At 44.7% G+C, this 22,334-nt stretch overlaps 1 protein-coding gene across 1 annotated transcript in view; it reads right to left on the reverse strand.

Annotated features, from left to right (window-relative positions):
* Positions 1-13,638, reverse strand: part of LOC124552348 — a 32,377-nt gene extending 18,739 nt beyond the window's left edge. Inside the window, exon 1 of the mRNA XM_047126617.1 lies at positions 13,420-13,638. Coding sequence (XP_046982573.1) covers positions 13,420-13,638 — 219 coding nt within the window. The remainder of the gene's footprint in view (positions 1-13,419) is intronic.
* Between the last annotated feature and the right edge of the window lie 8,696 nt (positions 13,639-22,334).

Consider the following 22,334-nt stretch of genomic DNA (forward strand, 5'->3'; position numbering starts at 1 on the left):
CAAGTCCTGTGCTGCAGTCCCTGGAAACTTTTGGACCTGAATTTTCTATACGTTGAATGATTCCAAATGTGACACAGTTTTGCATGTCAGAACATACAAAGCGGATTTACAATAACTGCATCACTTTGGAATGTTATTGGGAATATGTCGACATGTCATCAGAAGATGGTGAGTATGAGAGCCATCAAAACGCCACGGTATTTTAAAGCAGTCGTGTGAAGTCGGCGCCTGACTTTCGAAAAACATGCAATTTTTTCAGAGTTCTTAATAGATGTGCTATAGTTCTAGAGTTCACCGTACAAAATTTGATTAGTTGTGCAGAATTTTGCGAAAAAAATTATGCTCCCAACTCTGACTTGCTCCTCAAGATTACTACAGAAAATCCCAAAGATATTTTTTGTGCAGATAATGGTTTATTCTGGTAGGTTCTTCATTTTTACGAGTATTACGATTCATAAACATCATTCACGCTGGAGTGACGACTGCACATGAGCATCGACTGAATGACCATAACCGTACAGTTCAAACGAGCGTGAGCAGTATTCTTACGTATAGCCCGTACACCCTTAAAGTTAACGTGTTTTTTGTTGACTCATACTAACTTCCTTACGAATAAGCTTTAATATCATGTCATCTAAATCTTCAAAAATGGTTCAAATGGCTCTGAGCACTATGGGACTCAACTGCTGTGGTCATCAGTCCCCTAGAACTTAGAACTACTTAAACCTAACTAACCTAAGGACATCACATACACCCATGCCCGAGGCAGGATTCGAACCTGCGACCGTAGCAACAGCGCGGCTCCGGACTGGAGCTCCTAGAACCGCACGGCCACCGCGGCCGGCTCTAAATCTTCGCTTTTTATTTTAACAGAATTGCATGATATACTTCTGTTTAACAAATATTCTGGAACTGGTGTGCGATCGTCTTCCAAACGCGAAAATATGTTTCCTCCGCCTCCAGTAAATAAATTAAAAGAGCACCGCGAATTCTTACCACAACACCTCCATAGTACTTCAGCTTCCAGAAGCGTCACGTCGTAAATTTAAGGTACATTAGCATGATCATTAAAAACGCTGCAGAATCTATCTTTGTCACAATCTGCTTTAAATGCCTAACTTAAATCAAATAAAGAAACACTACATAATCTTGCGCAGATGGCTAACTGGGGGTCTAATCGTCTTGCTACCTCAGGATAAATTTTTGCGAGTACGAGTAAGGAATTAACTGAACGTTTCCGACAAAACTCTTGGGGTGGTATGCAGAATTATGATCAGAATTGTTGTACAAATTTCTTTTTTAATGTAGTGAAACGGGTCCCTCATTACTGCAATGACCTCATTATCCACTGCTAGGTGAAAAAGAAAGAAATATAATTAGGGTTTTCTGTAGACTCTTAGAGTGCTATCCAGAACTGTGATCAGAACTGTTGTACTGTATTGCTTTTTTATGTTGCGAAAGCGGGTGCCTCATTACTGCAGTCATGTCGCAAACGCTGCACCAAAAATAATCTAACCAGGATTTTTTGCAAAACTCTTGGGGAGCTATTCAGAACTGTGCTCATAATTGCTTCCGCAAGTTGGCAAATCAATCTTATTAGGAGAGCTCAATTTTTTCGACTACTTTGTTTTCTTCGCCAAATTGTCTAAAACTACTCAGATTTTATACAGAGATCTCTAGAACTATAGCATGTCTATCAAGAGCTCTGAAAAAAAAAAACATATATTTCTACGGAAGTCTAACATATATTTCTCCGGAAGTCTGTTGAAACCTCACTAGAATTTTTAACGCTGCCACCCGGCTGGAAACAAAAGAGTTTGACATAATCCGTATTAATGTTTTTTTTTTCTGGCAGGTCATTAATGTACAGCATGAATATCAAAAATACCAAAACACGTCCCTTCGATGTGCTTGAACTTATTTCTACATCTGCCGATAATTCGACCGAAGATAGCTTACTGCGTTCTCCCTACCGAGGAATGCTCAATCCAAACACAAAGTTCGTGTCATTTACTTTTGTTAATTACAGTTGGTGTGCTACCAAGACAAATGCTTTCTGGAATTCAATAAATACTGTAGCCACCTGATTGTCTTTATCCATGACTTTAAGGATGTCGTGTGGGTAAAAGTGATGGTTGGAACCCACGTGAGGGATGTTTCCCCAATGCATGTTGGTAGGCGTGGAGGAGGTCATACGATTCGAGACAACTCATTACGTTTGAACTCCGAATATCTGCGTCAGTAACAGACCAACGCGTTTCGTGGTGGATAGTGCACGGTCCGAGTTGCAGGTTGCCTATCTAATGGCACTCAGGGGCAACAAAAATTTGATAGTATTTCGCATACTTATTGACAGAATTTAAAAATTTCAAAACGCTGTCATAATGTAGTTATTACGAGATATACTCCTTCATTAAAAGTTTAACATAGCAAAACAAGTATTAAAGTTAATAACTGTGTTTATATTTGGAGGCTGCATAACTCACTGTGTGCACATACTCAGCCTGTATTCCTCCAGTATTTGACAATGACGCCACTTAATGACTTGCAACAAAGTTACACGTAATTTCAAACGTTAGCGAAACTTTTCCTCGCTGACATCCTGAACAAAATGGTGAAATGGAAGAGCGTTATTGGTTGCTACATTTTTGCTGTTCTTGCATTAAACGCCGCATCAGGCACGACATTCTAATTTATTACTTCATTACAAATAACCCTGTCCACCCTCCCTCTGCAACTCAGTGGTCAGCACAGCTGACTGCCATGTGAAGGGCCTGGGTTCCATTCCCGGTATTGGCACGCATTTTCTTCCTCGCTGAGAGAACTGGTATGGGGAGCACTCGGCCTCGTGAGGAGCTACTCGATCGATAGGTAGCGGTTCCAGGGACAAGACACCCAACAACGACGGGGAGAGCGGTATGTTGAGTACACATCCCTCCATACTGCATCTGAGGACGTAATTTGCAGAGGATGACATGGCGATAGGACGTGTCCGATTGGCCTGTCCGTGGCCAGAACGCGCAACTTTACCTTCCATTACCTACTAGCCTACTGGCTCTATTCGCAACACTTTTGCAGACACTATCCCCACACACCACCGAATATACAGGCAAAATAATATAATTGGACGATACATACCACAGGAGATATGACGTCATAAACAATGAGGTGTGTGAAAAACTTGCTTTTGCTTAAACCCGTCAGCAAATTGCCCAGACTGTACTCACCCAGTGTTTGATAATGAGAACACTTAGAAACCTCCAAGAAGCGTAAAGCATAATTTGAAACCTTGTCTAAACTTTATCTCGTCTTCATGCTTAACTTCAAATGTTTAACGCATCTAAAGTCGTTTTATTCTTACGAGCTCAATTATTTAAGGAATTGGGGGTTTACTTGTGGCCCCAGATTCTACACACATCAAAAAAAGTTTTGCGTCACCTCTGTTCCGAGAGTTCCGGAACCTGTACAGAATCCGGCCGGGGTGGCCGAGCGGTTCTAGGCGCTACAGTCTGGAACCGCGCGACCGCTACGGTCGCAGTTTCGAATCTGCCTCGGGCATGGGTGTGTGTGACGTCCTTAGGTTAGTTAGGTTTAAGTAGTTCTAAGTTCTAGGGAACTGATGACCTCAGAAGTTAAGTCCCATGGTGCTCAGAGCCATTTGAACCAACCTGTACAGAAAATTGGAATAGACATCAACATAAACATCATTTCCGCCCTTTTCATTGTTCATGAAAACCACACATTGCTTGTTGTACCATCATACAGCAAACCTTCAGATGTGGTGGTCCAGATTGCTGTACACACCAGTACCTCTAATTCCCAGTAGCATATCCTCTTGCACTGACGCATACTATCCACAAGCTCATCAAGGCACTGTTGGTCCAGATTGTTCCACTCCTCAATGGCGATTCAGCGTAGATCCCTCACAGTGGACCGGCCGCGGTGGCCAAGCGGTTCTAGGCGCTTCAGTCCGGAACCGCGCGACTGCTACGGTCGTAGGTTCGAATCCTGCCTCGGGCATGGATGTGTGTGGTATCCTTAGGTTAGTTAGGTTTAAGTAGTTCAAAGTTCTAGTGGACTTATGACCTCAGATGTTAAGTCCCATAGTGCTCAGAGCCATTTGAACCTCACAGTGGTTGATGGGTCACGTCGTCTATAAACAGCCCTTTTCAGTCTATCCCAGGATTGTTCGATAGGGTCCATGTCTGGAGAACATGCTGGCCACTCTAGTCGAGCGATGTCGTTATCCTGAAGGAAGTCATTCACAAGATGTGCACGATGGGGGTGCGAATTGTCGCCCACGAAGACGAATGCCTCGCCAATATACTGCCGATATGGTTGCACTCTCAGTCGGAGGATGGCATTCACGTATCGTACAGCCGTTATGGCGCCTTCCATGGCCACCAGCGGGGTACGTCGGCCCCACATAATACCAACGCAAAACAGCAGGGGACCTCCACCTTGCTGCACTCGCTGGACAGTGTGTCTAAGGCGTTCAGCCTGACAGGGTTGCCTCCACACACGTCTCCGACGATCTCTTCCTGTCCAAACAACATCGCTTTGGTTCACTCTGGGCGCCTGGACACTTCCCTTGTTGAGAGCCCTTCCTGGCACAAGGTAACAATGCGGATGCGACCGAACCGCGGTATTGACCGTCGAGGCATGGTTGACTACAGCCAACACGAGCCGTGTACCTCCTTCCTGGTGGAATGACTGGAACTGTTGGCCTGCGGCCCCTCTCCGTCTAATAGGCGCTTCTCACGCATGGTCGTTTACATCTTTGGGCGGCTTTAGCGTCATCTCTGGACAGTCAAAGGGACTGTGTCTGTGATACAATATCCACAGTCAACGTCTATCTTCAGGAGTTCTGGGAACTGGGGTGATGCAAAACTTTTTTTGATGTTTGTATAACAGATGAATGCCATTGGAGGATAGCACTGTGAATCACTCACTGATGAGTGTGTGCTCACAGATTTTTCTCAGCGTATCTATAGTTCTTTGTGCATAAAAGAGTTAGTAAGTCAACCGCCTATGCTTCGTAGATTCTGATACAATCCATAGGACCGTGGAGCTAACGGCACTGGTACCAATATATACATTACTCATCTCTGAAGCGCTGCAATAATTACACTGGCGCAGTACTTCTGTGTCGTCTTCCTTTGTGAAAGAACGTTTGATCATGAAGATCAGCAGTTAGTTTTCTTTTATTTTTTTTTATTTGCTGCCTTTAGTTTATGTCCCTGTGTCAAACATGAATGTCAGGGCAGTAACTATGGTGTAACCGACGGTCCTTATATATGGCCAGAATTTCTTTGGGAGAGTTCGTTCAATAAGAACCTGCTACAGTAGTCATTGAAGACTTGATACATTCCCCTTTTTCAAGCCAAACTTGTATTATTTAGCACATGAATAGAATTGCCATTACGTCACTTGTCCAATCCAATGGCTGGTATCATGAATCGATGTTGATCCTAGCAACCTGGCAGAGGGTTCATCATGGGTAACACTAATACATACAGAACCAATTAAAAGATATTAGCATGTATTAGTATCATATGTAGGACACTTTAATGAAATATGGGTAAGAAGTGCACTTACACGAAAAATCAGTCAAATCTAATGACCGTAAATTCAACTAGATACCTAGAAATTGCCGCGCGGGATTAGCCGAGCGGTCTTGGGCGCTGCAGTCATGGACTGTGCGGCTGGTCCCGGCGGAGGTTCGAGTCCTCCCTCGGGCATGGGTGTGTGTATGTTTGTCCTCAGAATAATTTATATAAAGTAGTGTGTAAGCTTAGGGACTGATGACCTTAGCAGTTAAGTCCCATAAGATTTCACACACATTTGAACCTTTTGAACCTAGGAATTGTAATTGCGAAGAACTTAAATTGGAAGGAAACATAGAAAAGCTGTGGGGAAGGCTAATCAAAAACTGCGTTTTATTGGCAGGGCAGTTAGAAAGTGTAACAGGTCTACTAAGGAGACTGCCTACACTACGGTTGTCCGTCCTTTTTCTAGAATATTGCTGCGGTGTGGGATCCTTACCAGACAGGATCGACTGAGTACAACGAAAAAGTTCAAAGAACGGCAGCACGTTTTGCATTATCGCGAAACAGGGGATTTGGGACGGACAACAGTAAAAGAAAGGCGTTTTTCGTTGCGGAGAAATCTTCTCACGGAATTACAATCACCACCTTTCTCCTCCGAATGCGAAAATATTTGGTTGGTGCCGCCCTAGATGGGGAGAAACGATAACCATGATGATGATGATGTAATAACGATGATGGTGATGGTGATGGTGATGATGATGATGATAATGATAATGATAATGACGGTGATAGGCTGTATGATGCTGCAGCGCGGTAGCAGACAGCCGCATACCAGGTTATTTTCAAGAATGATTGCCTGTCGAAGTTGGAGGGCTCCGGACGATACATATCGAACGTGCGATAGTAAATCGATTATGGAAGTCTCGTGGCGCGCGTTATGATAAATTATGTGTGATCGTCATTTTTATCAGTTTTGCGTTGTTTCTTCAGTTGGTGTACACTACATTCCCTCCATAATTGTTTGTGATTCCATTGTGAAATCGACACGGTCTCTCTTGATAGCGAGTGTAATGTGTGCTGCTTCTCAAGTTTCTCCTGCGGATTGCCTCACATGGAAAACTCTAATTCCATGCATTTCCAGCATAGACAAATGTTTGACTTTTTGCCGGAAATATGGACTTCTGCCGGACGAGGAAAGGAGGGATTGTGTTAACTGTGGTACTACGATGTCTGTGAAACTCCGCAAGAGGAGTGTGGACACTGAGATTCCGCTGCAATTTCATTGTGGACTTCGCGGAAAGCGAGCCAGCGTCAGGAAGAATACGTGGTTCGAGTCCTCCAAATTATCAATTCAGACGAGCGTAATTCTTTTGTTCTGCTGGATTCGAGATAACACGTTGCAAGCCACAGCATCAGAAACTGAGTTATCGGCAAATACCCTGTGTGACTACTTCAGGTTTTGCCATGAAGTGCACTACCTGATAGTGACAAATGATAGTGTGCCAATTGGTGGACCGAATAAAATAGTAGAAGTAGAGGATAAATTCTAGTGTCCAATACCACCCGTCGGCTTTGACCAATGACGTCATACGTAAGGAAAAGATGCTGCAATGGACAATCTATGAATGGAACGGATCATACTCGTAAACGAACGAATGTAGCATGCCATGAAATAATACATTTACTACGACTATTATTTACGCGCGAATTTCATTTAAACGAGATGAAGATGACTGAAATAAATAAGAACACGAGAGCAATTACGAGTGCATATATTATATTATATTTTTCACACGTACTGCAAAAACGATCTAAATAATGAACCGTCGAATAGTTGGAATCGGTAACTGGAAGCAACCTATGTAGGAGGTCATTTCAAGTTACCGATTCCAATATTACTGTTTGTTGCGCAAATCTTATCACATATCAGAAACGTGCTTAAAAAACGATGTTGTTAATGAACTACAGAATACGACTAGACTCTCAAAAAATGAAAATCTTTACACACATTACTGCACACGTAAAGAAATAAAACGAAAAAATGACCAAACCTTGCAACCGATAACTATACTACACTTAAGTCACACCAGCTACAGTAGCTCCAAATAACAGTCAGTAAAATCGATACACCAGGAGTCACAGTAAAAATAAGAGAAGTATAACAGAAACATCGAAAAGGAAAACATAAAAGTGGCTACATAAAAAGAAACTTACCGCATATGAACTTCCAAAGAAGTAAAAGATCGATGCAGACAAGAACGAAATAAGGACATAACAAGAAATAATAATGTTAGAAGATCAAACTGTAACGTAAGAAGCAAAATCCAGACTAACTAATGAAAAAAGTATTAAGAAACACAAACTGCCAGGCACGAATGAGGTACCACCCAAATCAGTTCTTCCGTACCACCCACCCTCAATCAGACGCAAAATTTTAAAATAATGAAATAATGAAACCACGAGTCAATCACCCATAAACACAGCAATACCCCTCAGCCCACGATTGTAACCAGAAAATATTAAAACGACAGAAACACCTCCCTCCATAGAAACCAAAAAAGTAGCACTCGCACAATACAGTAACATAAAAAAAGAAACGTAAAACAAGAAAAAAGTATCACATCCACCAACACCTAACTAACAAAACGAGGCTTGTACTTTTTCTGACTACTTTCATAAATGCAAGAAATCAACATCAACCTTTAGGAATACTCTTCCTCCAACAGTATTCGTCTAAATGGCCTTGAAACACTGGAATCCTCTTTCCCCGCCCGACAACAGATTTTACAGCCTCCCAATGCCCCTCGATAGTATTAGTACATGCCCCCGTCTTATAATCTTTAAACTGAATATTGTCATTCAGGACCAAATGATGATAACCCCTTTCACCCAAGCCCTTGTACGAAGCAAACCCATCCGACATGACTAAAGAACCTTCTTCCACATATTCTTCTATTAAAGATGTCAAGACTTCCTTTGTCCGATTTGGTACAACCCTAAATACAACATTAGCATAATCTCCTCCAGAAACTACTACTCCAAAAACCCAAAGCCCAACAACCTCGTGCCCCCTTTCGTATTTTCTCTTTCCAAAATGTGACTCATCTACTTCAACTATAACCCCTCCCCCCCCCCCCCCCCAATGACCCCCTATACTTAATAAATTCCCCGCAGACTTCTCTACAAAACGAGAACCAGTCGACTACAGTGCCACACGAAAACCCTGATTCATGCATGACAGATTGGCAAGAATATTCATAGCAAAAAAAGTAGATTAGCATGACAGTTACTTCTAAATTCAGCCTCGATCTTTCGAACCACGTCCCCCTCCGTATGGATCTCCATATGTTATTTTTTCTGCACCTCCGCATGTATTCGTCGGAAGTTCGTGATTACGCAACCTTGGTAAAAACCATATAATTTCCACAGGCACTGCACTTGCAAAATTCAGCAATTACGCCCAATGATTGCAAAAATTTTATAGTTGATATACGGCCACTCATTTTCTGAAGCAGAATTTTCGCAGTAAAATCAACTGGCTCATCCATAACGAACAGCGTGAGAAGTCAAGACCTCATAAATCGCGACTACTTTTAAATCACGAATACTTTCTTTAACAAAAGATGCCGAAAACAAATTAAGAGATGAAAACAAAACAATCTACATCGAATTTTTAATATACGCGCGTAACGAGGAAATCCAGAGAAATCATTTAACGTTCATCGACAGCAGTCTGCGGCAGAAACAAAATAACATCACACATTACGTCATTGGTCAAAGCCGACGGGTGGTATCGGACACTAGAATTGACCCTTTGGGTTTTTGGTGGGATAGAAAGGGAGTCACGCAAGTGTGTTGTTGTGAGGGTATTGTCCCGAGACAAGGTGCCTTTAGTGGGTCTCATAAAACATTTCATACTGCCTGGAGCAAAAGTCATCACAGACGGGTTTCAGCCGTACCAGACTCTCATACCTGAAGGGTTTGAGCACGAATTCGTGAACCACTCTGTGGAGTTTGTCTCTTCAGATGACGCCAGTGTCCATACCCAGAATATAGAACGACTGTGGAAGTGTGTCAAGTCTACCATAAAAAGAGAAGGGCGTCCAGGACAGAGGAACGAACTGTGTAAGTAGGCTGTTTAGGTTTTTATGTTGGTAATGCCATGTAGCGCTCTATACGAAAATCACTGACTGTGCTGTGTGCAGTCTGTGGCTGGTTTGCATTGTTGGAGTTTGTTATTGTAGTGTTGGGCAGCTGGATGTTAACAGCGCGTAGCGTTGCGCAGTTGGAGGTGAGCCGCCAGCAGTGGTGGATGTGGGGAGAGAGATGGCGGAGTTTTGAGAGCGGATGATCTGGACGTGTGTCCATCAGAGACAGTAAATTTGTTAGACTGGATGTCATGAGCTGATATATATATTATGACTTTTGAACACTATTAAGTTAAATACATTGTTTGTTCTCTATCAAAATCTTTCATTTGCTAAGTATGCCTATCAGTAGTTAGTGCCTTCAGTAGTTTGAATCTTATTTAGCTGGCAGTATTGGCGCTCGCTGTATTGCAGTAGTTCTAATAACGAAGATTTTTGTGAGGTAAGTGATTCATGAAAGGTATAGGTTATTGTTAGTCAGGGCCATTCTTTTGTAGGGATTGTTGAAAGTCAGATTACGTTGCGCTAGAAATATTGTGTGTCAGTTTAAGCACAGTCATTTAAAATTTTTCTAAGGGGACGTTTCAACTGTATTTGTTCCAGTACCTATACTTTCACAACTTGCTTTTACAGGGGAAAGTCGACACATGCGACACCCTCCCGACATTCCTGCGCGATATGGGCAGAGTTTACCCTGGGTACGGGAAAAACGGAATTGCCCCTGCAGCTTACACATCACGCGGACTGTCACAAGACGATAACACCGACGACGAGTAAGGTAAGCCGTCTCCTTTGAATTTACATGTGCCTCTCTAACGCTTTCCTTTTGTCGTCGCTGTAGTGACAACTTGAAACATACTCGTTACGCGCGCCACGAGACTTCCATAAACGATTTACTATCGCACGTTCGGGTCTAGTGAAGCAGGGGATACAACCCGTCGGCTTTGACCAATGACGTCATACATTACTCATAGATAATAATGTCTTCACTTTACGCCATAGATATTAAAACAGTTCTGTGTTCCGGATAAGCGCTATCACTGTACATTAAAATAACTGAATGTGTGATAAAACAGATCGCTACATATTGCTCAAAATATTCTTCTTGTGCATTTATTTAAATAGTTGGTTGTTTGCAATTCATTCGGTACTTAATTTCATTCTTAGTGATATTGAGGTAATTTGGAATATTAGTTTCTTATTTTAGGACAATTTTTAGTATCTCATTTTCGTTTGCAGGTATTGATTTATCTGTTCCGATGAACATAGATGATCTGAGAGGGGCTATGGGCGTAGACATGTTGGCCACGATTTGTTTTTGACAAATGTGTGGTCTCGTTGCCGAGTATGTTCGACGTCGCGAGTGCGGCGAACATATACGCCTCATAAGTGTATCTCGTCGCCCTACTCACTACTTATTCGTATGGCGCTATAGCAAAAATAGGTTGTGGCGGTCCATTAGACGAAGGATGTGGTTAGGAAAATCTAAGCTCGCCTTGAGAGACATTATGAAAATCACGTACTGATGGTGTTTGAGATATCCTGTGTGGCTGTGTGTCCATGAATGTCGTGTGAGTAAGCGTACAGTTGTGGATTGGTACTCTTTTTGCAGGGAATACGGGAGATATAAGGGGCATTGGGGGGGGGGGGGGGGGTGTTATGGTCGAAAATGACGAGCCGCATTTTGGCAAAAGGAAGTACAACAGGGGGGAAAACTCAGGTGGGGTTATGGGTTTGGGAGGCTGGAGTTTCAGGTCAAGAGTGTGACGATGTAGTGTTTAAAGTAGTACCCAATCGAAGGAAGGTAGTTTTGGTCAGCTTAATTGAAGATCACGTTGCAGAGGGTTCCATTGTAATTTCAGACGGGTTTTTTTCCTATAGGGATTTAGGGGAAAGGGGTTATCAGCACCTCAATCACAATATTGTGGCCCGCATCTCGTGGTCGTGCGGTAGCGTTCTCGCTTCCCACGCCCGGGTTCCCGGGTTCGATTCCCGGCGGGGTCAGGGATTTTCTCTGCCTCGTGATGGCTGGGTGTTGTGTGCTGTCCTTAGGTTAGTTAGGTTTAAGTAGTTCTAAGTTCTAGGGGACTGATGACCATAGATGTTAAGTCCCATAGTGCTCAGAGCCATTTGAACCACAATATTGTGTTCAGATCATTATCCACAGGGGCTTGCACAAATAGCATAGAGGGTTATTGGTCAGCTGTGAAATCTCTTGTAGGGAAGGGAAACGCCGGATTTCCACACTTCAAAGTCACTTAGACGAATATTCATGGAGGTGTAGTATTCCCCAAACATATTGCCCGTTTAAATGTTTTGTTAAACGTGATGGGTGTATGTACCGTCCGAAATATGTTAGCTAATAACACATTAGGATGGGGAGGGGGACGGGGATGAATGTGTGTGTGTGTGTGTGTGTGTGTGTGTGTGTGTGTGTATGTGTGTGTGTGTCTGTGAGTGTTTTCGTAATGTTTTGCTTGTTGTGTATGTGGGTATGTGATTTTTGTTGACGTGTTTCTAGGCGAGCCGAGCTTCGGTTCTTTTCAGAAGTTCCCGTGTGGTAAGTTCAGTTTTCCATTTTTTTTCTTTTACTGCATTTGACTATTTTGACTTCTTTTATTTTTGTATTACGCCATTATGTACGTTTTCGTGTACTCCAGTAGGTAACAGAAATTTCGCAGCTGTCGTTCTTCTTTCGTTTCCCAGCACTAGTATCAGTACGATTTTTTCGGGTCTGTACTAGCAATATTAAAGGTGAAACGCCCGACACAACTAAAATTTGTATCCCGTCCTTCAGTTGATCTTTACACTGACACTACCTATTCGAAAAGAACGACATATGTAACATTGATGAGATTTACCTACATATGTCAACTGGAAGAGCAGGATACATATCTTGTGTGTAGCTATACAGCTCAACTAAAGAATGGGATACTATTGTCACTGCTGTGATCAAAACTACAACTTTCAGTCGATACTATTAGCATCAAAGGCGAGAAAAAACTGTACCTCATAGTGAAGTACGGGGTACAAATTGTGTATGTGTCGTCTTATTGCCTCTTCGTGTACTTAAACTGAGGTACAGGTTGCAAATGTAACGTACGTCCATTTCCACGTTTTCGGTAGCAGTGTACATATATATAGGTCAACGGAAGTTTGGGTACAAATATTACGTACGTAGCTCCTTCTGCCATCGGCAATACTACTATCTACGTAAGAACAGACTATTAGTGGTAGCAGAGGCGAAAGAAACAACACATTTGTATCCCGTGCTTCATTTAGGGTCTAGCTGAACAACAGGATACTAATGATAGTGAAAACGGTGTACGCAAACTTGTATCCCGTACTGAACTTAAGCAATACAGTTCGAATGAGGTTCGAGATACAACTCATATCCATCCCATTTCCATCCATTTTTCCAGAGAAATGATACGATACAAAAATGCGATATCCTTAACGTGAAAATACTACTGGCCTTTATATATGTCAACTATAGTTTTCGTCTCTCGTATTCCTTTGTTTCTGAACATTCTTGTCAGCTCTTTCATCTGTGTAATAAATGCTCTCTGGGCAATTCTGACGTCATTGGTTTCCGACGGGTTGTATCCCCTGCTTCACTAGACCCGCGATATGTATCGCTTGGAGCCCTCCAACTACGATAGGCAATCATTCTTGGAAATTACCGTAATGACGGTGACAGGTTGTATGATGCAGCAGCATACCATATGGTGACGGCTCCACAGGCGGGTCAGGATGCGCAGCGGCGTACAGCCCCACCCCTCAGCAGCGTCCGCCCCCGCCGCCTCCACCGCCCCCTCGTCTCGGAGGCAGTCCGCGATGAGCCGCAGCAGCCACCGGCACGACCCCTCCACTGGGCTCCTTCCCCTCCTGGCGCGAATACCGGGAGGTCGCTCTTCTGCCGCTTCCGCCCCGCTAGCCATGGTAACTGCGGAAACGCCGACAATGGCCGAGCCACTTGGACCGTCCACTGAGGCCCAGCTCGTAACGAGAGCGTCGTGCTGGGAACCACACACTCGGGCTGTAGCCCTACTGGACACGTACAACTCGTCTGCCATCGTCCCAATCCAATCCATCATCACCATCAAAATACTGACAGATATGATCTGTGATCTGCGCCAGGGCTCGGAAAGCTGATCTTTGTCTTATGTGGACAAGTGTCTAACGTGTCGATTTTCCTCATCAGCAAACTCTACCATTCGCAATCCTTCAAGCAGATAAAAGAAGTCCTCCCTGCAGGTAGTCTGTCTAGTGACCATGGATGTAACGGACTCCTCCCTATTGAGCAGGTGCTTTTGTTGCCAGTATAAACAATATTAAACGGGGACAGAGGAGATTAGCTGCGACCAAGTAACAGACAAACAATTAACGGACTCAGTGTACGGTGGTTGGACAGAAACGTGGAAAACCCGCGGCGAATACTAGCAATAACACAAGCATCTGCAGATGCTAGTCAATACTGCGTCTTGCGCTGTTATATTGGACCACGAACAGCATCTAGGCAATGTCCCAATACGTCGCAATAACCAGTCGTTCTCAGAAGGGTATTCCGTGTAGTTGTGAGTGCATTACGTCGGAGCTACGTGAATTCCACCGTGATCACGTTGTTGGAGCTCGCACGACGGGTGCTTGCGTAACGAAAGTTGCAGAAGTGTTTGGTGTTCCAAGAGGAACCACGTGTATACCGCACACAGGGAAAGCGGGAAAACGTGATCAGCTAAGTGTAACACGACATCCAATTGTAAAGGGGCGAGATACTTACACTACTGGCCATTAAAATTGCTACACCACGAAGTTGACGTGCCACAGACGTGAAATTTAACCAACAGGAAGAAGATGCTGCGATATGCAAATGATTAGCTTTTCAGAGGATTCACACAAGGTTGGCGCCGGTGGCGACACCTACAACGTGCTGACATGAGGAAAGTTTCCAACCGATTTCTCATACACAAACAGCAGTTCACCGGCGTTGCCTGGTGAAACGTTGTTGTGATGCCTCGTGCAAGGAGGAGAAATGCGTATAAAGGTCGGATTGTAGCCTATCGCGATTGCGGTTTATCGTATCGCGACATTGCTGCTCGCGTTGGTCGAGATCCAATGACTGTTAGCAGAATATGGAATCGGTGGGTTCAGGAGGGTAATACGGAACGCCGTGCTGGATCCCAACGGCCTCGTATCACTAGCAGTCGAGATGACAGGCATCTTATCCGCATAGCTGTAACGGATCGTGCAGCCTCGTCTCGATCCCTGAGTCAACAGATGGGGACGTTTGCAAGACAACAACCATCTGCACGAACAGTTCGACGACGTTTTAGGAGCATGGACTATCAGCTTGGAGACCATGGCTGCCCTTACCTTGAAGCTGCATCGCAGACAGGAGCGCCTGCGACGGTGTACGAATGACAAAACGTCATTTTTTTGGATGAATCCAGGTTCTGTTTACAGCATCATGATTGTCGTATCAGTGTTTGGCGACATCGCGGTGAACGCACATTGCAAGCGTGTATTCGTCATCGCCATACTGGCATATCACCCAGCGTGATGGTATGGGATGCCATTGGTTACACGTCTCGGTCACCTCTTGTTCGCATTGATGGCACTTTGAACAGTGGACGTTACATTTCAGATGTGTTGCGACCCTTGGTTCTACCCTTCATTCGATCCCTGCGAAATCCTACATTTCAGCAGGATAATGCACGACCGCGTGTTGCAGGTCCTGTACGGGCCTTTCTGGATACAGAAAATGTTCGACTGCTGCCCTGGCCAGCACATTCTCCAGATCTCTCACTAATTGAAAACGCCTGATCAATGGTGGCCCAGCAAGTGGCTCGCCACAATACGCCAGCCACTACTATTGATGAACTGTGGTATCGTGTTGAAGCTCCATTGGCAGCCGTACCTGTACACGCCATCCAAGCTCTGTTTGACCCAATGCCCAGGCGTATCAAGGCCGTTATCACGGTCAGAGGTGGTTGTTCTGGGTACTGATGTCTCAGGATCTATGCACCCAAATTGCGTGATAATGTAATCACATGTCAGTTCTAGTATAATATATCTGTCCAATGAATACCCGTTTATCATCTGCCTTTCTTCTTGGTGTAGCAATTTTAATGACCAGTAGTGTAAAAACCGTCTAATAAAATGTAGCGCACAGTGATCTGTGCACTACAAGCGCCACACATCGGAGGGTCCTCTTGCCGGAGCAAGAAGCCATGTGTCATAGGACTATGACCTCGGCAAATGCGCGTTAGGAAGACCTCCTCCCATGGAGGTGGTGGAACGAGGTACACCATGGCCGAGCTGTGGGCTTTACTAGACGCAGCTTATTGTCTGTTACATCCAGCCATTCCGCTTCCTTTCGACGCATGACTTTGTACTGCAACAGCAAGGAGATAGCATGCAGGGGGATGGGACACTGAATACCAGAGGATCACGATACACCTCCTTGGCTGCTAGATTCGCCCTTTCGGTGCCAGCAATATGAATGTGCTCTGGTACCCACCAGAAAAACACTTCCGACCCCAATCGTTGTAGTTGGAGGAAGGCATCGTGGATGTTCTGGATGACTTTATCTGCAGGGTACAAACGTTGGAGGGAGTGACGGGCACTCAGAGAATCGGGACTGATAAGTAATTTAACATTGGAAGAACGTCTCATCTGTTCCAGTGTCCGGAAGGTAGGATATAATTCTGCGTCAAAGATAGCAAATTTTGAGGCAGTCGGACCTGGAGGACACGATCCGGGAAAACGACAAAGCACTCAACGGAGTCCCCCTGTTTGGACCGGTCCGTAAAGACAGCGACGTAGTTGTAGTACTCATATAATAATATCTTACCGATTTCTGCCTCAGACATTCAGAAGTGAAAGTTTCGAACAAATGTGTTTTCTTTTGGATATTCCTGCGTTACTGGAGTGTTCACACTGCGGAATACTTCATATCTGGCGGACGCTCAAGTGTCTCCCACTTCAGTCGACAAACTACTGCGTTACGAAATTTGCCATATGGGGACCTGCGTCCAAGCACGGAAATTGGCACTCCATTCTGCATTGAACCACCAATGAAACTGGTATAGGCATGCATATTCAAGTACAGAGATGTGTAAACAGGCAGAATACGGCGCTACGGTCTGGCGCAGTTGTTAAATCGATTACTGCTGCTACAATGGTAGATTGTCAAGATTTAAGTGAGTTTGAACGTGGTGTTAATAGTTCGTCCAGTGCAAAAGGTAAGGAAATCAAATGTTTTGAGGAAACAATCGAAGGAAATGGTTTAGAAAAATCTTAAGAGAGAAGTGTATAAGAGATGGAAATAGCTTACAAAATACACTCCTGGAAATGGAAAAAAGAACACATTGACACCGGTGTGTCAGACCCACCATACTTGCTTCGGACACTGCGAGAGGGCTGTACAAGCAATGATCACACGCACGGCACAGCGGACACACCAGGAACCGCGGTGTTGGCCGTCGAATGGCGCTAGCTGCGCAGCATTTGTGCACCGCCGCCGTCAGTGTCAGCCAGTTTGCCGTGGCATACGGAGCTCCATCGCAGTCTTTAACACTGGTATCATGCCGCGACAGCGTGGACGTGAACCGTATGTGCAGTTGACGGACTTTGAGCGAGGGCGTATAGTGGGCATGCGGGAGGCCGGGTGGACGTACCGCCGAATTGCTCAACACGTGGGGCGTGAGGTCTCCACAGTACATCGATGTTGTCGCCAGTGGTCGGTGGAAGGTGCACGTGCCCGTCGACCTGGGACCGGACCGCAGCGACGCACGGATGCACGCCAAGATCGTAGGATCCTACGCAGTGCCGTAGTGGACCGCACCGCCACTTCCCAGCAAATTAGGCACACTGTTGCTCCTGGGGTATCGGCGAGGACCATTCGCAACCGTCTCCATGAAGCTGGGCTACGGTCCCGCACACCGTTAGGCCGTCTTCCGCTCACGCCCCAACATCGTGCAGCCCGCCTCCAGTGGTGTCGCGACAGGCGTGAATGGAGGGACGAATGGAGACGTGTCGTCTTCAGCGATGAGAGTTGCTTCTGCCTTGGTGCCAATGATGGTCGTATGCGTGTTTGGCGCCGTGCAGGTGAGCGCCACAATCAGGACTGCATACGACCGAGGCATACAGGGCCAACACCCGGCATCATGGTGTGGGGAGCGATCTCCTACACTGGCCGTACACCACTGGTGATCGTCGAGGGGACACTGAATAGTGCACGGTACATCCAAACCGTCATCGAACCCATCGTTCTACCATTCCTAGACCGGCAAGGGAACTTGCTGTTCCAACAGGACAATGCACGTCCGCATGTATCCCGTGCCACCCAACGTGCTCTAGAAGGTGTAAGTCAACTACCCTGGCCAGCAAGATCTCCGGATCTGTCCCCCATTGAGCATGTTTGGGACTGGATGAAGCGTCGTCTCACGCGGTCTGCACGTCCAGCACGAACGCTGGTCCAACTGAGGCGCCAGGTGGAAATGGCATGGCAAGCCGTTCCACAGGACTACATCCAGCATCTCTACGATCGTCTCCATGGGAGAATAGCAGCCTGCATTGCTGCGAAAGGTGGATATACACTGTACTAGTGCCGACATTGTGCATGCTCTGTTGCCTGTGTCTATGTGCCTGTGGTTCTGTCAGTGTGATCATGTGATGTATCTGACCCCAGGAATGTGTCAATAAAGTTTCCCCTTCCTGAGACAATGAATTCACGGTGTTCTTATTTCAATTTCCAGGAGTGTAAGTAGTCAAACGTACCATAAAAATGCTTATCGAAAAACCTAAAAATAAAGTACTGCAGCACAGTAGACAAAGCATAATGTCTAAGAGCCGGTAATTGCATAATGCTAACTTACAACCTTCAAAAATTAGAAGCAGTAGTAACAAGACATACAAAAAAAAAAAAAAAAAAAAAAAATACACTGACGGAAGAAAACTGCAACGCCAAGGAGTTGTGCGACATACACGAAAGTTGGTAGGCATGTTTGTGCTTCTGAAAGATCATGTTTATTCAAATTTCGCGCCAGTCGCAAAAGAGTGGCGCCCGTAGCGCCACTGTGGGGATGCAAATCACATTTGCTTTAAGTACACACTGTAATGGTCATGAGATGCGATTTCATATCACAGCACTAGCACTCTTGTGGTTATCCCACGCAATCTGGTGATCCGACATGTTGTGCTGCCGTTCACGATCAGCATCCCAGGGGGTATTTTCCAACAGGATAACGCTCGCCCATATACCGCTGTGGTTAACTCTGAGACTGGAAGTGGTGAGTTGATGTTAGTCAACAATGTCTTTAAGATGACAAAGACGCCATTATCAACACCTCAGTGAGTTTGACGAGGTCGTGCAATAGGGCTACGAGAAGCTGGATGTTCCTTTTGCGATATTGCAGAAAGACTTGGGAGAAATGTAGCCAGTGTAAGTGACTGCTGGCAGCACTGATCACAAGAGTGTACGGTCGCAAGAAGACTGGACTCTGGACGGACACGTGGCACTACCGGGAGGAAAGACCTCCGTGTTCGGCGTTCGGCTCCGGCACATCGTTCTGCAGATGCAGCAGCAATTTGGAGAGTAGTTGGCACCACAGTGACACAACAAACTGTTACACATTGATTACTTCAAGGACAGCTCCGAGCCACTAACCCCAAATCAGTCTTTTGCAACTTCAGTCGTGTCAAGCGAGAGCTCATTGGACGGCAGTGTGGAGGTCCATTGTGTTTTCTGAAGGTAGCTGGCTGTACCTCGATGTCAGTGATGCCCCTGTGTTGGTTAGAAGGAGACCAGTTGAGGACCTGCAACCAAACTGTCTGCGTGCAAGACACACTTGACCTACACTTGGAATTATTGTCTGGGATGCGATTTCATATCGCAGCACTAGCACTCTTGTAGCCCGCATCTCGTGGTCGTGCGGTAGCGTTCTCGCTTCCCACGCCCGGGTTCCCGGGTTCGATTCCCGGCGGGGTCAGGGATTTTCTCTGCCTCGTGATGGCTGGGTGTTGTGTGATGTCCTTAGGTTAGTTAGGTTTAAGTAGTTCTAAGTTCTAGGGGACTGATGACCATAGATGTTAAGTCCCATAGTGCTCAGAGCCATTTGAACCAACTAGCACTCTTGTGGTTATCCCACGCAATCTGGTGATCCGACATGTTGTGCTGCCGTTCACGATCAGCAACCCAGGGGGTATTTTCCAACAGGATAACGCTCGCCCATATACCGCTGTGGTTAACTCTGAGACTGGAAGTGGTGAGTTGATGTTAGTCAACAATGTCTTTAATATGACAAAGACGCCATTATCAACACCTCAGTGGGTTTGTCGAGGTCTTGCAATAGGGCTACGAGAAGCTGGATGTTCCTTTTGCGATATTGCAGAAAGACTTGGGAGAAATGTAGCCAGTGTAAATGACTGCTGGCAGCACTGATCACAAGAGTGTACAGTCGCAAGAAGACTGGACTCTGGACGGACACATGGCACTACCGGGAGGAAAGACCTCCGTGTTCGGCGTTCGGCTCCAGCACATCGTTCTGCAGATGCAGCAGCAATTTGGAGAGTAGTTGGCATCACAGTGACACAACAAACTGTTACACATTGATTACTTCAAGGACAGCTCCGAGCCACTAACCCCAAATCAGTCTTTTGCAACTTCAGTCGTGTCAAGCGAGAGCTCATTGGACGGCAGTGTGGAGGTTCATTGTGTTTTCTGAAGGTAGCTGGCTGTACCTCGATGTCAGTAATGCCCCTGTGTTGGTTAGAAGGAGACCAGTTGAGGGCCTGCAACCAAACTGTCTGCGTGCTAGACACACTTGACCTACATTTGGAATTATTGTCTGGGATGCGATTTCATATCACAGCACTAGCACTCTTGTGGTTATCCCACGCAATCTGGTGATCCGACATGTTGTGCTGCCGTTCACGATCAGCAACCCAGGGGGTATTTTCCAATAGGATAACGCTCGCCCATGTACCGCTGTTGTAAACCAACATGCTCTGCAGAGTGCCGACATGTTGCCTTGGCCTGCTCAATCATCAGATCTATCTCCAGACGAGCACATATGGGACATCTCCAGATAACAACTCCAGCGTCATTCACAAACAGCATTAATCGTCCGTGTATTGACTGACCAACTGCAACAAACACTGAACTCCATCCCGTAAACTGACATCCAGCACATGTACAACAAAATATGTGCATGTTTGCATGCTTGAACTCAACATTCTGCCTGTTACACTGGTTATTAGTGTACTGGCATTTCACATTTCGACAGCTTACTCGCATTTACATTAAGGGGGCATTGTATGTCCTATGCTGGCAATGTTAAATTATCGAATTTTGTGACCGATTATCTGGGAAACTTCAAGACACCATCTTACAATTTTCCATAATTATTGAATGCATTGAACTAGAATTATTACTAAAATTGTATTGTGGGGCATGCTACCCTTTTTTGCAAACACTCAATTTTTTGACAGAATTTTGTAAATAAATGAACATAAAAACAAAACAACTCAGGATATTTTAATTATTCTAGTTCTGTATGTGTTGAATCTCGCGTTTGGCATGCTGTGAAAATTTCATGTCTCTAGGCCCATAGTCTGTGTCTTCTTCAGTGTCACAATAGCCCAGGCCAACAAATACATTTTTAGGCACACGGCACCACACAACATTACCTGATTGAAAAACTCATTCCCATTCTGGGTCTTCCCATGTAAACACTCCTTTAGTAGCTCAGGATATGCCAAATCTCTGTAAATAGGTTTGATTGCCTCCATTAATGCCAAAGGAAGAGAATGGTTATGCGTAAATTCATGCAGGGTGCCAGAAATTCAGCTTGCCTATGCTTACACCAAGTGTTTGGTGGAGGTGGACACAAAGCATGACATGGCTCTTCATCAGTGTTATCAAGTAAGAAGAAAATGCAGGTCTCACATATCTGTTACTGCAAATTTGCGTTTCTTGGAGTTAGTTTCGTGCTTAGTCATTTTATTTACTTATAAAAAGCAATAGAAGTTGGCTTACTACAAAAATAGCTGATAATCACACTCTTCAGCGAAAACTAGTTTCAGGAACAAAGGACTGATTTGTTTATTATTAATGCCAACTTCTGAGACGTAGTAGAAGGAACAAAACAAAGCAATTCAAAGACTTCTGGACTGTGTAGTTCCCAAAGATATGACTGCTCAACTGTGACAGTATATGCATAGCTGCGAAATTTGACTGTCACATGTCAACATTCAAAATATTATTTGAAGGTCTCACAATTGTCTGATTTTAATGTACTATATATCAAAATGTCCAGGAAAGTCCAAAGTACATTATGAAGTGACCTAACAACATTAACCACTTAAATATATTACCTACACAAATTTATTTCCAGAATTTCATTACTCAACAGTAATTACTTTTTAGTGTTGCGATTTTTTTTCTCCATCAGTGTATTAGGTCCTCTAAAAACACAAGAATTTTGTAAATTAAGTAGAAAACATGGGGAACAGGATATATCTACAGAATGAACGATGACAGGCTTAACAATGGATCTTCAGTCAACAACCACCTACATTTATGAGATTAAGAAAAACTGGGAAAGAAACAACGAACTGGAAGTGCTACTGGAAA

Source organism: Schistocerca americana, chromosome 10, assembly GCF_021461395.2.
Source record: "Schistocerca americana isolate TAMUIC-IGC-003095 chromosome 10, iqSchAmer2.1, whole genome shotgun sequence".
Taxonomy (NCBI): Eukaryota; Metazoa; Arthropoda; class Insecta; order Orthoptera; family Acrididae; genus Schistocerca; species Schistocerca americana.